The sequence below is a fragment of the Paramormyrops kingsleyae genome, chromosome 12 (genome assembly GCF_048594095.1).
Source record: "Paramormyrops kingsleyae isolate MSU_618 chromosome 12, PKINGS_0.4, whole genome shotgun sequence".
Lineage (NCBI taxonomy): Eukaryota > Metazoa > Chordata > Actinopteri > Osteoglossiformes > Mormyridae > Paramormyrops > Paramormyrops kingsleyae.
In genome coordinates this window covers 19,640,727-19,655,843 of record NC_132808.1, presented here as the reverse complement: position 1 = coordinate 19,655,843, position 15,117 = coordinate 19,640,727, and the positions used below count along the sequence as shown (strand labels likewise).

The following is a 15,117-nucleotide window of genomic DNA, read 5'->3' as shown; positions in this document are numbered from 1 at the left end:
GTCGTGACTCGCCTTTTTCTCCATTAACACTAAAAGACCACGCGCGAGTTTACGCAACCAATCAAAAGCTACATCTCTGTCACATGGTTTTATTTAAGGAAGTGCTCCTGCCGAAATGTAATGAGAGTGGCGGCTCATCGGGTTACTTACCACTTGCGTTGATTATGCAGTATCACATTGTTGTCGCTGTGGCAATTTGTTCTGCAGTATTTGTGGACTCGAGAAAGATAAGAGGAATATCTCTTGCGTGTGAGTGTTCAGTGAAAAGACTCGCACAACCTATTCTATTAGCATTTTGGAAGTTTTCTATTAGCAATCTCGGAAGTTTTTCATCATCGCGTTTGTTTTGTAGTTGTTCAATTCTTAAAGACTCGCGATAGTAAACTTGCTGTTTGAAACCTAAAATCTCTAAACACTTTTATTCATTCACCATACGACTTTCCTAAGTCCCTCCAATCCACCCTTATTTATCATATAAAGGCAAATATTGCATAAATACCAAGTAACTCACGGAGTAGTGTTAGTGCGGTGTTAACATTGCTAAGTTATCAACAATTAGTATATAATTATTAATATCAAGACAATTAAACTTGCAAACTAACCACAGAAATGTAATTTTTAAGAGGTCAAACAGTCTCTTTTCATTCTTTGGTTTTGAAGACTTTCTTCATTCTTTGCATTTGAAATCACATGCAATTAAATTGTGTTGCTCTTTCCAAATGATAGATAGGAAATTTTACAAAGAGAAGAAGACCTTCCTTTGCCTGGACGGCTCAAAGATAATCCCATTCGACCAAGTGAATGACGACTATTGTGATTGTCTGGATGGCTCTGATGAACCAGGTAACAATGCTGAGATTTATTTTCTGTTCAATATTTGCTATGCCATAATTTTTTTGTGAACCCTTTTTCTATTTTTTCTTCTCAGCCTTGTGGTTTTTCCTAGTAACATCTGTACTGTGACAGAATACTTATTGCCGGTGTTTTGTTTTGAGAAGCTGACCTTGGGGAAAAATTCTTTGGAGTAGGAGCCTTTATTCGCAAGTTTAAGGACAGTAAGTTGTAAATTGGATGATAATCAAGAAAAACATTGCTGCGGGAGCCTGGTGTTTAGTTACGGCCAGGGTGTCAGGACAACGGGATTAAGATTAGACAACGTGATGCTCCTGTATCGGGGGAGTGGCCCTTCCTAAATGATAGTCACTGATGGCAGAGCTGCCGGGAAGACACAGCATGGATGTATTTGATCCAATTGAGTAGCGATTCTCAACCTATGGGTCGTGACCCAAATTTGGGTCGCAGCAAGTCCTGAAAGGGTCGTGAGTCAGACTTGAAAATGTAAGCATTTTAAAACCATCAAGCTCCTATGCTGATCCACGATCAGATTTCCCAGCCCCAATCGTAGAATTAACCTGTATAAATGAGTCCTGGGTCTGCAACTGCTTAGCGTTCAACTAGTGAACACTCAACCAACCCATGAAGCCAAACCACAGATGCTTAATTTAAAATTCACTGGCACATCCAGTCAGATTTGTGCATTGAGGTAAGGAGCACGCACCCATCACACTACGAACCACCTCAGGGATGAGAACCATTCCTGCCACCAACTCCCAAGTTTTTCCCTGTAAGTTGGAGGACCTCCTTATAATGCTGGATGTACATTAATGTCATACCCAGGACGAAGCAATTGCAGGTTAAGGGTCTTGCTCAAGGGCCCCATAGAGTAGAATCACTCCTGGCATTCATGGGATTCAAACCAGCAACCTTCCGAATGCTGGTACAGATCCCTAGCCTCAGAGCCACCCCTCCGCCCTATGGCCATTGATTGGCGTAAACTGCAGAGTGCACTGTGTGCTTGATCATAGCGTTAATTTAAACCTATATTTGATATAGGGTCACACTTGAGCTGGCATGGTAAAAATTGGGTCATGGGGCAAAAAAGGTTGAGAACCACTGCAGTCGAGAAAGCAGGGTCAGGGACTCCCTGAAGCAATTGAGGCTCAGGAAGGGCTGGCCGATATCATATTGATATTATATCATGCCTCAGATGACAGACGAAGCATTTGGCCGGACGCCAGCTTTTCGGTGCTATACGGACATTTATTTACGCCCATAATTTAAGAAGATTAGTAGTGTGGCTTAAATATTAATGAGATGCATTTTGTGATACCCAAAAGTTAGTAATCTGTATAAACTTTGTTTCTTAAATTCGATTAGTGGAGCACACCACATTAATACTGTTTTGGTATACTACGGTTTGGTAGGGGCGGCATGGTGGTGCAGTGGTTAGCACTGTTGCCTCACACCTCTGGGACCTGGGTTCGAGTCTCCGCCTGGGTCACATGTGTGTGGAGTTTTCATCTGTGTGCTCCGGTTTTCCCCTATGGTCCAAAGACATGCTGAGTTACTAAATTGCCCTTAGGTGTGCGTGTGTGAGTGTGCCCTGCGATGGACTGGCCCCCCATCAAGGGTTGTTCCCTGCCTCTTGCCCGTTGCTTCTGGGATAGGCTCTGGACCCCCCATGACCTTAGGATAAGGATAAGTGGGTTGGACAATGGATGGATGGACAGTTTGGTATACTATGGTTTGTATACCTCAGTGCAATATGCATTGAAGTCCTGGTGAAGATGAGCAGCCACAACATCTTTTAAAAGATGGTAAACAGGGTAAAAAGACATCGGCGGTGGTACTTTTTGCAGTTCAAAGTCTGACACATTTATTAAACATAAAGATATGCCGTATTTATACTAATAATGACTTTTGGGCATCATACAAAGCCTCATTAATATTTTAGCCATACTACTAAACTGCTGGCGTCTGGCCAAATGCTTCGTCTGTCATCTGAAGCCCTGGTGATTATTGCGCATGCGCGATGCATTGCTCAAGAACCCAATGGTGTCACTACTCAGCCAGTCATGGGATTTGATGCACAGATTTGATATGGTATGAATTGTTTGCATGCGCGTGCTCATTTCGCTGGTACTCCTGCAGTTCTCTGCTTTCCGGTGTGTCATCCTTTCCTGATTTGTCCAAAATGTTGCGTACACCTCCTCCTGAGTTCCGTAAATATACACATTCCCCCCCCCCCCCCCTCAAGTTCTTTTGGGGATTTTGCATTTCAGGCCTCTTTTTGTGCATGTGCACCTTTGATAAATGAGCCTCATGGTATTTATCACTATTTGCTATGGAGTCATTAGCCTTATTTTGCTTTATTTTACCTGCCCCACCCCTCATGAAAGGATTCAGGCTGTGGGCTAATTCTGCCATATTGGGTTATATTGTAAAATTACAGATTACTTTCTGCTTTCTTGTGTCTTTTTACTATTTGGAAAAAGCCAGTATAACTTAATATTTTATTATCATTTTTTATGAATGGGTTCTAGTTGCAGAGTAACATCGCCGCTCTGGGTCATGTGGTAGACATACAGCTGATGTAATAGTTTATAGAATATTTATTTAAGCTGTTAAAATATTAACTTATTTGTTCTTTACAATTAAAATTGTACGCCCAGTGATTTTACTGCCTTAGACCATATGGCTCTATTGCATGTTTGTTTATAAAGTCAGTGCATTGCTATATGTATATTTGTTAGCTTTGGCCTGGGTGGTTATTTAACAGGGTGCCCCTGTGTGTGACTGTTTTAATACAGGTGACCATGCAGCAGAACCCTCCTGCTCCTCAAGCCTGGGTTTCGTTTGTTCATTTGTTTGTTTGTCTGTCCGTCTGTCCATCTGTCCGTCTGGTATGGCATCTCCTTTAGTGGGGTGTAGTAACACTCCCTGTTCTGGTTCTCACAGGCACGGCAGCGTGTTTGAATGGGAGGTTCTACTGCACCAACCTGGGCTTCCGGCCATGCTACATCCAGTCCTCCCGTGTCAATGACGGGATTTGTGGTAAGGGGCTGGTTTTGGGGAGTATTAAAATATTTGTCAGTTGTATAAGTACAAGTAAAATAAAATACTGACTTGCATACATCCCGTCAGACTTCAACATATAACGATAAATAGCAACAAACAGCAAATAACAAATAATTGAATTGTGAGGAAAAATAGCATGCAGGTGCTCCTTGACTTACAATCATATTACGTTCATATGAACCCATTGTAAGTGGAAAATATCGTCAAATGTCAATGTGATACGATAAATAATTACTGTAACTGAATTCCAGTTATTAAAGTTTGTTTGGTTAAACACAAAAAAATACTGTATGATACACTGCATGAGATGTTTACTCTATCAGTCACTTCAGTGATTGGAAACGTCCATCCCCTGGCATCAGTAGAAAGTATTGTATGGTATATTGCTAGCCTGTGCGGTATATCGCTAGCCTGTGTGGTATATCGCTAGCCTGTGCGGTATATCACTAACCTGTGTGGTATATCGCTAGCCTGTGTGGTATATCGCTAGCCTGTGTGGTATATCGCTAGCCTGGCAAAAGATCAAAATTCAAAAGGTGACTACTGAATACTCAATGCTATCACAGCATCGTAAAGTTGAAAAATTGTAAATCGTAAAGCGAGGAGCATCTGTACTTACAGTACAAACAGTATGTAAACAGTTTACATACAATATGCCATAATGTAGGACCACACGGTGCAGAGGTCTTTAAGTAAATGGCAGTGGAGATTTATCAGTGCTTGTTCAGCATTGTCACAGCTCTTGGGAAGAAGTAGTTCTTGAGTCTTGATCCTGATGGACCTATAGTGCCCTCTGGAGGGGAGGAGGGATAAAAGCGGGTGTGCTTAATGGCTGGGATCTATCATTAGAAATCTTGAAGGAACTGAGTGCACCATTGGGATTAACTACCATGCATACTACGTTGTTCTGTGGATGCTCTGCAAAACAGGAAGCAAGAAACGTGCTGAAGGTCACATAGAATCCCTGCATCGCATATTATTAAATGAGAGGAAAGAAATGGCACTCAGGAAAGGTGTCTCTGACTGAGCGCGAGGCTAGCTCTGACCTCGCTCTCAGGTGATTTCTCTCAGTGGGCTCGCCTCAACCAAAACCGATCGTTTTCTGAATGAAAACGATCCTAGATGGAAGAGCGGGGAGGCAACACATCTCTGGCAAGAGGTACCTCAAGGGGACCTGAGGGAACGACTCCTCTCTCTCTCTCTCTCTCTCTCTCTCTCTCTCTGTGCGTGTGTGTGTGTGTGTGTGTGTGTGTGTGTGTGTGTGAGTGGGTTTACCTATCCTTATGGGGACACGATGTCCCCATAACGTGATAAATATCCGTTTTTTTCCCTTATGGGGACTGGTTTCCTGGTCCCCATAAGGGAAAACTCTATTTTATAAAAATCGGTGACTGCTATGAAAAAACTAAAAATGCAAAAACTGTTGAATTTTGTTAGGTTACTTATGGTTATGGTTAGGGCAGGGTAGGGGTTAAGGTTGTCATAGTTAGCGTAGTTGTCGTAGTTTTCCCACTGAAATGAATGAGCGGTCCCCAAAAGGATATGTTTACCCTACATATGTGTGTGTGTGTGTGTGTGTGTGTGTGTGTGTGGAAACACTTTCTGAAAACTGTCAAAGATTGGCGGGAAGTAACTTCTTGTGTACTCTGGATTGTTCCATGGGAGCGGGCCCAGAAAAAAGGTGTGCTTCATCTGCGACGGGAGCTTTCCTCTCCCAACAGGTCCCCCGCAGCGGCCTGCTGCTCTGAAACCTGTAATTAGATCATTTTCCCCTTTAAAGAATCTCCTGCTACCAAAGGAAGGTATCCTGGTGTGGAAGGAGCCCTCACATCGATCCCACAGGCCCGACTGTCCCTCCCCCTCCAGTAATGAAGCAAGCAAAGCAGCAGGGACTGAGCTGGCTATTTCATGACCCTCCCCCCAACTGGGTGTCCCTAGAAATGGGGCCACTTAGCTCTCCGTCTTTCCCTCTCTCTGCTGCTCTGTCTGTCTGCGTGCTCCTATCTCCATGTCATTTAAGAATTGTAGGGGGGGGATGAGGACCATACTGTGTTCCCATTCTTGGGGGGGTGGGGCAGCCCCCAATGAGCCCATATACCCTGAATGTCACTACAGCATGTCCCAGCATTCAGGCAGCACTGGTGCCACATATCACGATGACCATGTGGTCTCGTACCCGCCTGGAGATCACATGACCTCGCATGTTCTGGTGTCAGATGTTAGTGGTTGATGCCATGTGAGCTACATTCAGTCAGACTCCTAGTTTAGCGACCAAATTCCCTTCCAAGAACTAGACCGTTAACCGAAATGGTCACTAAGTGAAAATCATGGTAGTCTAGGCACAACCGCGCAACTTAAGTCTTACTTAAACCTTCTTTACTCAATTTCTTTAGTTTCTCATAAAGTGGACATTTTTAACAACGTTTCGGACATTTTACTTCAAAGATCTCTCTGACTCCGGCATGTGTTGGCGTATTTCAGGCATTGGTCAGTCAATTAATTTCTTATCGGCGCTGCGTTTGCGAATGGTCGCTAACTGAGGTGGTCCCTAAACAAGGAGTGGGTTTACTCTGTAGTACCCTATGCCGCTGCTGGTGGCGCAGGAGGTAGTGCTATCGTTCAGCAACTAGAGGGTTGCAGGTTCGAGTCCCAGTTCCTCCTGACCCCATCAAAGTGTCCTTGACACTGAACCCCAAATTGCTCCCGGTGTGCAGGCTGGTGCCTTGCATGGCCTCCGCCACCGGTGTGTGGATGGGTGAATGTGAGGCATGAATTGTAAAGTGCTTTGAGTGCTCGTAGGAGTAGAAAAGCGCTATATATATGCAGTCCATTTACCATTTATGCTGCTGTGTAGGTGCTTCTACAGCCTTTACTGTTTCTGCTGCTGGTCTTGCTGCAGCTATCATGTAGCGTTGTGGCTGTGTTCATGTGTGACTCTCTCCTCCTCCCCCCCCCCCACAGATTGCTGTGACGGCTCAGACGAGCACGACAAGCGCACACGCTGCCCAAACACCTGCAGGTCAGTGTCCCCGGGTCCCGAGGTGTCCAGGGCTGACGGAGTCAGTGATATTACCTCCAGCGGGGAGAGGTCTTCGCGTTCATCCTGCTTGTTGTTTAGAAGGCCAGCTGGACTTTACGCAAATGCAGTGCCTGAACATAACAGAAAAAGTGCAAAGGCAGTAGACAGAGTGCAGACAAATTTAATAAAGTATATGAATAGAATATACTGAAAATATATTGTAGTATTATACAAAAAATTATCTAAATATTTAGATAACAGCAGTTATTTATTTGTTGTTATAATAATAATTTATTATTATTATTGTGGTGTTTTTGTGAAAGGATGCATGTCTATGATGAGCACTTTGGGTTTGGAACATTAGTCAAAGGCTGGAGTGCCACACGCATGACCTGTCTGATTTGTAGTGTTCCGTCCTCCGGTCAATTCTGAAATTCAGATGTTGCGTGTATCTCGTGTGGCCACTAGGGGGCGGCTTTTCACTTCAGGAAAGCAGAATGCGCCGCAGCCCCCTAGCTGGCTCGAGCTCCCCCCCCCCCCCCCCCCGCTCTGTGGCTCCTGGCTGCTTGATATCCACTCGCACCGGCTGATCCATGTCTCTCTGCGTCCTCAGGATTTTCGATTTACAGTAAAGATGCAATTTTGTGAGATTGCTCGCGGAGGCAGAGTTAATCCTTTCCTTACAGTCAATACGCCTAAGGCATGGATACAGTAGAAATGAATTGCATACAGTCGTGTGATTTCTAGAAATGTACATTTGGCTATAATGGCATTTCCCCCCCCCACACTTTTTGTGTGTTACTGTTTAAACATTGCGGCAGTGATGGATCGATGGATCTCAGTTGCTTAGGCTTCCAAGGCTGCTGATATCTGGACCATCACTAGCTGCTATTCTCCACACGCTGGACTGGAAAGGTGCTTTAAAAATATCTCTGAAGCGGAGAACAGCTCATTTTTTAATGCGTGTAAATGATTTTTCTTTTTGAAATTTTTCTCTAATGGCATGGGGGATGGTCTATCCTCGTATTTCCTAAGAGATTATGTGTATAAATGTGCAAATTAAAGTTGTGTAATATTGCCAATAACTGTATAATAACAATCACTGTAAACCAACTGCCGGAATGTGATTGACACAGAAGGCTAGATGGGTAATGAATAGACATTTACTGTAACAGCTGTTCTGGTATGTGATGTCACACAAATATGGTAATTTTAGCGTCAGGACTTTACACCTGTGTAGTATAGAATTAGGAGTGTGTGTGTGTGTGATTCCATTCAGTGCTTTACATTCTGCTGGGTGTCTGTGATGTCAGTCTCATAAAATACATTTATTTACAAAAAGAAGATTAAACTACCCCGCTTCCTCTCAATTAAAGTCCCTTTCCACTTCTGGGGTCTGGAGGGCATCATTTTCGGGCCCCAAAATGTTTATTGAGGTCCAGTGACATATGGCTGGAAAATATAGCTGTAACAGATATTTCCCCAGTGAGCTGTACTTCAGCTAATAACACTAAAACTTATTTTCTTCAAGGGGGGGGGGTGGTGTTGGCCCCCCTGAATGGGAAAACTCAATAACCTCAGCTGAAGCTGACAGGGATAAAAAAGGCCTGGCTCCAGGCTAAGGAGACCGGCGGGGAGTCGGGGGCCACGAGATCGGCACAGGGACCCGGGATATTGGTCCATGACCCAGGAAGCGGACTGGGGGGGTCAAAGACCCTCCTGTCTCACACGTAGGGGGGCCCTTAGAGATCCAGGAAGCTGCTTTAGAGAGACAGCTGCATGTTGCTGCTAATACTAATGACATTGAATGAACAAGAAAACTGAAATTTCGCTGGTCTGATCGTAATTCTCTTTAAAACTATGACAGATTTGAATGGCCCATAGGGGGTTTTTTTTTGTATAATGTACCGTCTCTGATATTAGCAGCTGATTGTGAAGGACATCTCCGTTTACACTGACCCCCTCCCCCCCCCAGGCAGTGCTGTGATGTTTGGACCATATCAACGCACCTAATGACCAGGGCTTTACAAATGCGGAGTCCCTGGAAACAAACTGCGTAAACCACTAAAGAAAGGCTCAAGTCTTAAAAACTAAACCAACCTGTCTGTTTTAAAGTGCAAAAAAATAACTTCTGACTGAAAGGAATAGCTGAGAATTATAATGGGCAAGTCTAAAACATATATGCCATGTTTCAGAAGGACCTTAACTTAAAGATATGTGCCAAGACATAAATTAGGATCTTTTTATTTGAGGAACATATTGTTGAGGGTTGGGAATCAGCCCTGACTTCACAATTCAGTTTGATTTTGATTCACAAGTGCCTGATTGGGTTCCATTTCGACTGTATTCAGTCTACTTTTAGGACACATTCTCTAATGCGATCAAACGAGATCTATTGTAACAACAACAGGCACAGCACTGTAGCATCCACATTGCAAAGCAGGCGTTATTGTTTGTTACCATTACATGATGAAAATAAGAGAACGAAAAACAATATATAATAACTATGAAATTTGTTATTGTACTTACCCGTGAATACACCAACATATTTTGTCCGCAGATTTCCCTCTGCAGTTCTCAGAAATAAATAAATTATACATGCAAACTTGAAAATCACTGGTGTGAGAATAAAGCCCTACTTGACTATTCTTGCTTGCATTCACATGCTCGGAGTACTCCATTACCGTGACTGACAATGCACCAAGATGGCGGCGCGAGGTGATTGCGTAGTACTGTTGCAACCCTCCTATAGGTGAGATGGAAAGTAGCACCGCCTAGACCACGGGTGTCAGACTCCCGTCCTAGGGGGCCGCAGTCCTGTATAGCTTTGCCCTTTCCCTGTTCCACCACAAATGATTCAGCTCAAAAGCTGTGTGGTAATTAGCACGAGGAGTTGAATCAGGTGTGTTAAATGAGGGGAAACCCAAAAATGTACAGGGCTCTGCCCCCCCCCCCAGTACTGGAGTCTGACACCCCTGGCCTATATGATAAGAGGACTGATACAAGTAAAATTCAGTGAAAATGTTTTCAAAGTCACATGGAAAAGGCATAAATTAACTATATAGATCGATCATGGGATTTTTATGAATCGATATCAAATCGTCAAAACCGGGATTGTGATTAATTATAAAATTGATATTTTTCCCACCCCTACTAATCCCCCCCCCCAAACGGAGAGAAATGTGCTCCTCAGCTCTCTCCCCTGACACCCTTTATATAATTAATTTGCGTTCCAGCTCCTGGCCTGCTGGCCCATAAGCGGAACACGGCCTCCTGTGGGGCGAGAGGGTGGGAGAGACGGAGGCTCGGTCTGTGGTGTAGTGTGCAGCGTGGCTAATGGCAGCTGGTCCCCGGCAGGAATCTAGGTCAGCAGGAGCGAGCGGCGCTGGAGGCCGAGATGAGGGCCGTGGATGATGGGATGCATCTGAAGCGTCAGCTGATCAAGGAGGGCGTTAGCATGTGGCAGGAGAAGCAGGTAGGCCGTGTACCCATTTCTCTCTCTCTCTCTCTCTCGCTCTCTCAGCTACTAGGAAAGGGGGGGCTGCTGTAGAACGTCTCCTTAATCGTCCCCTTAAGCTTGTGTGTGCGATGCAGTATGTTCTCTTCCCAGAGAACATTTTTGATGGATGGATGTAGCGGGTGGTGGCTGCAATCCACGTGTGAAATGGGAGCTCATGAGTGCTGAAGATTTGGGGGGGGAGGGTGGATTCGGCGAGGGAGGGGGGATGGAGTGGTTGATTGGTGTGTGACCTTGATGGAGAGTCCAGGAGCCACAAGTCCAAGCAGCTGTTATGTGGTAGACGTGCCCCTTGGGCTAACGCATGCTAACCAGGCTGTCTAACCTGGTGGCCCCTTGGGCTAGCGCATGCTAACCAGGCTGTCTAACCTGGTGGCCCCTTGGGCTAGCGCATGCTAACCAGGCTGTCTAACCTGGTGGCCCCTTGGGCTAGCGCATGCTAACCAGGCTGTCTAACCTGGTGGCCCCTTGGGCTAGCGCATGCTAACCAGGCTATCTAACCTGGTGATTAATTACAGCTGTGTCATAATACTGCAACGGACACCTTCACTGCATGTTTACTGTCACTTCTGGCTTTTAGTGTAAAGAAATAGAGATGAAAGATGGCGGTCGTTTTCCGACAGAAATGGATGCTTTTAACCAATGGGGAAACTAAGGCCTATAAAGGCTTAATGGGTGGACCTATCATGGGCTGTCTGTCGCTGACTGTTCTCGCCAACTTCCCGTTGATAACCGTTCCTTTACACGGCACGCGATCACCTGACCCGTTATGGCCGCTATGGGTGTCCACGCCTGCTTCCTCCATTGCCGTGTCTGACCGCGGCCCTCGATCCCTGTCCATGTGCCGCACCAGAAGCTCCGTGGAGCCAAAGGCTTCGGCCTACCACGTGTCACATGACCACGGTTAGTGCTCCGGCCAGTCCGCCGCACCGCTGAGCGCGGGGCACTCGGGTCCGGTCTTGATATTTTTAGTCGTGCCTTTTCAGTTGCCGTAGCGATTGAGTGACAGATTGGGGCTGGGTTCCAAGCCCGAGCCGTGACCCCCACACCTGAACCTCGATGGGAGGGGAATACCGAGTCCCACCTCCCCCGTCTGTTAATATCGTTCTCGTAGGCAAGGTCGAGGCTGACGCTTATTATTTTAGTCTCGCGTTGCAGTTGCGTCCTACTGCTGCCGCTCTCCACAGAGAGGAGGGAGATATCCGTACGATTGATGGGCGTTCTTTTTCTTTTTCTTTCTCTCCTGTTTTCCAGCTTGCATGACCAACATAAAATGAGCTCAATTAATCACTTTCACTGCGAAAGGCACAGTGGATAAACTGAGTTCATCAAGGAACTCGTCCTAGAAAAGAAGTCATCCTCGGCCAAACAGCTTTTGCCGTATCCATCATTACGTTACTGAGATTGTTCTGGAGGGGGGGCACAAATGCGCACACACTTATTATTTTTCTCATTAGGGGTGTTAAGCTATTTCAGGGGAATAGATTGGACTGAGCTTCCTTGTCAAGTTGGCTCTGCCAAGCGACAGCTTCGGTAATTTAAATAGTGTATGATCTGTGCCCTGTAGATATTTGGCAATTTGGGTATTGTATTCTTGCTCGCCCGTCTTCTGTCCCAGTGTTCTCGCACAAGTACATTGTGAGTGCGTGCGTGTGTGTACACACGCGTCTGTTTAAATATCTTATATTTTTAACATCTGTTAGTTCATCTTGCTGCGAGAAGAGTTTGTCCTTGTTCGAAATCCTCGCGAGGTGATGTTGCCGTAACTTGCATCTGGAGGAGGCTGCCGGAACGATTATTTTTTTTTGGCTGCGCGAACGTAGAGCCTGTCTGCCAGGTTTATAAGGTATATTTCAGCCTCAAGGTTTAAGGTTTGTTTGCTTTTTTTTTTGTTGTTGTTTTTCTCCTTTTATGATGTGCCGCGGACTGCCGCTCCCGTGTCTCAGTAATACTCCGTGTTCGTCCCACAGAACCAGCTGAAGGACCTTCAGAGGATTCTCTCTGGGCTTCAGACCAAGTTGGAGGCTCACAGGAAGAGGAAGCTGGAAGCTGATGCCCATCAGGCCAAGGTGATGGGGGTCCTGAAATCACCCGGGGATGGTAAGAGGACCACCACCACCCACCCCTCCCCCCCCCCAAATTCGGTATAACCATCTGCTTTGTGGATGTTGTTGTTGTTCTCCCCAAAATTTAATTGACCCGCCAGGGGTTACCGGATGAAACGCATCCACAGTCCCCCAGCTGACTGACGACACCCTGATGTAAAACCATGTCCTTCTCAGCTGTATTGCTAGAAAGCGCTGGCACTGAAACCTGCTGTTATTATTCTCAAAATCACCTTCATATTGATCAGGCAAAAAGGTTCCCTTGAAAAATAACCAGGCCATAGCAGATAGTCATTCACACGCACACCATGTACGTGTGGTCGGGTCCTGAGAATGAAGCTCGTTTCATTTTATGTAATTATCCTAATTGGTTTTGCTGTGAATCGAGATGGAGGAAGATGTGGATGAGTAACAGGAGCAGAATTGGTGTGCAGATGATGACTGTGTGAATTTGTCTATGCCTTCCTAATCGACATACATTAATATGGCCTCTTCCTAACCATTGGCGCCTCACCACCTGCCTGTTACACAATAACGTGGCTCTCTGTGAAAAATGGCCAACAGGTGCCTCTCTCATCATCCTGACATGCCGAGATTGATGCACCGTTGCGCCATGACTTGCCCCCAGGAAAACTTTTGATTGCGAAAGGTCACCCGACTTTGCCAGCGCCACGGAGGGGCCGTTCATCACCGGCCACGGTGCGAGGTGACCTTTCTCCGGGCTCCTTCTGGGACGCGGTGGTGACGTGTGGCTCGAGGGCCCGCCCTGGCTCTGGCATCCATATCAAAGGCATTTCGGGGGGGTACGTCACGGTTATTGGCTCAGCCCTCAGTGCCTGTGTGTGACTCCGGCTGGGTGCCGGGGGTGTCGGGTTTGATGGCAGCACAGCTGAGCTTTTTCCACTTGTATATTGGATGTCAGATGCATTATGAGCCTGGGGCATTGGCAGTTAAAGCCCCGAATCAATCCAGATGATCCCTGAATGATTTGATGAGCTCTGTTTTAACAACCATGCTTGCAGTTTGAGAATTACATGCAGCGCAACAGTTCAGGGCTGCGTTTCCCAAAGCCTTTGCAGTGCTTGGGGTCCATGATTTTGCTCCCTCCCAGCTCCCTGCCTGACAGTCCTCATTTTTGCTCCCTCCGAGCTCCCTGCCGGACAGTCCACGTTTTTGCTCCCTCCCAGCTCCCTGCTGGACAGTCCACATTTTTGCTCCAGTATAGAGCTGGGAGGGAGCAAAAACGTGGAGTGTCTGCAGGTCCCCGAGGACCGGATTGGGGAACACTGTCACAGGATTCTAACAGCACCCCTGCTGGGTGTATTTTGTATATGTATCAGTGTTTTCCATGATGTCAGAGCGCAGATAAAAGCTGAGACGGTGGTCGTGCAGAAGCATTACCTTATGCATTGATTTATACGAAACTCAAATCAAATGAGCCCAATTAATCTGCGAATGGAATAAATCACGGCTGTTTTATGAATCTTGTATGCACGTTTATATTGCCATTGTGTACCGTTTGAAGCCGAAAACAGCCCTCTTGCATCCTAATGAGATTCTCATAATTAAAATGCACCAGACAAATGTCTTAAGAATATTAATTTTCCCCCTGCCTAACTTTTCCCTTGATTGAATATTAGATGTGTTGGAGCTTATCGGTCTTCCTGGTCGTTATGATTTTTCTCCTTTCGGAAGCATGAATTTTATCCCTCCCCTTTCTAAGACCACCGTAACCGGTCTCTGGCTGGGTCACAGGTCACGCCATGTCCCATGGGTGGGGGATGCGGAATATAAAGTCCCCAGTTCCTCCATGAGCGTCTTTGTGACGGAAGTATGGTGTGACGTGCGTGATTGTCCTGCGGCGTTTGTGAGAGAATGTTTGGAAGGAGCTGTGGCAGCCAGCCTCCGGGTACTGAGTCGGACCTGGATGCGGAGGGACAACCCAGAGAGGAATCATGCGGCTCGGTGATTAATCTGGAGTCGACTCTCGTCAGTGCTGATAATGGTTAAGCCTGTTACTTGTAAGGAATTTAAGGAACGATGATACAAAGATGAAGTATTCCTCACGGTGTTAAAAATAAATGGAGCACTTACATGAACACCAGAGGGTGTTGATTTTCTCTTTATTTGTTGAGGTCAGTGGTGGATTATCATTTAATTCTAATTGCTGGATTAGTGTTTGTAAATGTAACTGGCAGTGTTTGCAGTGATAGGAGTGGCTTAATGGCTGTTTTAATTAGCTAAATTTTAATTTTGCTTGCCACACCTTTGAAGCCACTTGCAAGCTGCAGGTCTGCTTTCCGCACCTTGCACATCCAAATGGGCTCGGGATTCCAATCGGTAAGCTTTTGGCCGCTTGTCCTGTTCTTGTGTGTAATACTGTCCCCCAGCGTTCTTGCTTAGAAGTTGGCTGGACGGACTCACTCGTGTCATCGTAAATATAAATGTGTGCTGGGCAAAAGCATGTTCAGAAAAGCATGCTGTCTGTCGTTCCTCAGTGGAAGTCAGTGCAGAATCAAAGGGCACTAGGGCCCTGACAGATCTGAGGAACTGCGAGC

The 15,117-nt window shown here is 45.9% G+C and overlaps 1 protein-coding gene across 1 annotated transcript in view; it reads left to right on the top strand.

Annotated features, from left to right (window-relative positions):
• The first annotated feature begins 87 nt into the window (after positions 1–87).
• LOC111842639 (glucosidase 2 subunit beta-like) overlaps positions 88–15,117 on the top strand; it is a 106,373-nt gene continuing 91,343 nt past the window's right edge. Inside the window, exons 1-6 of the mRNA XM_023809482.2 lie at positions 88–249; positions 727–843; positions 3,799–3,894; positions 6,880–6,937; positions 10,295–10,412; positions 12,425–12,554. Coding sequence (XP_023665250.1) covers positions 165–249; positions 727–843; positions 3,799–3,894; positions 6,880–6,937; positions 10,295–10,412; positions 12,425–12,554 — 604 coding nt within the window. The 5' untranslated portion in view covers positions 88–164. The remainder of the gene's footprint in view (positions 250–726; positions 844–3,798; positions 3,895–6,879; positions 6,938–10,294; positions 10,413–12,424; positions 12,555–15,117) is intronic.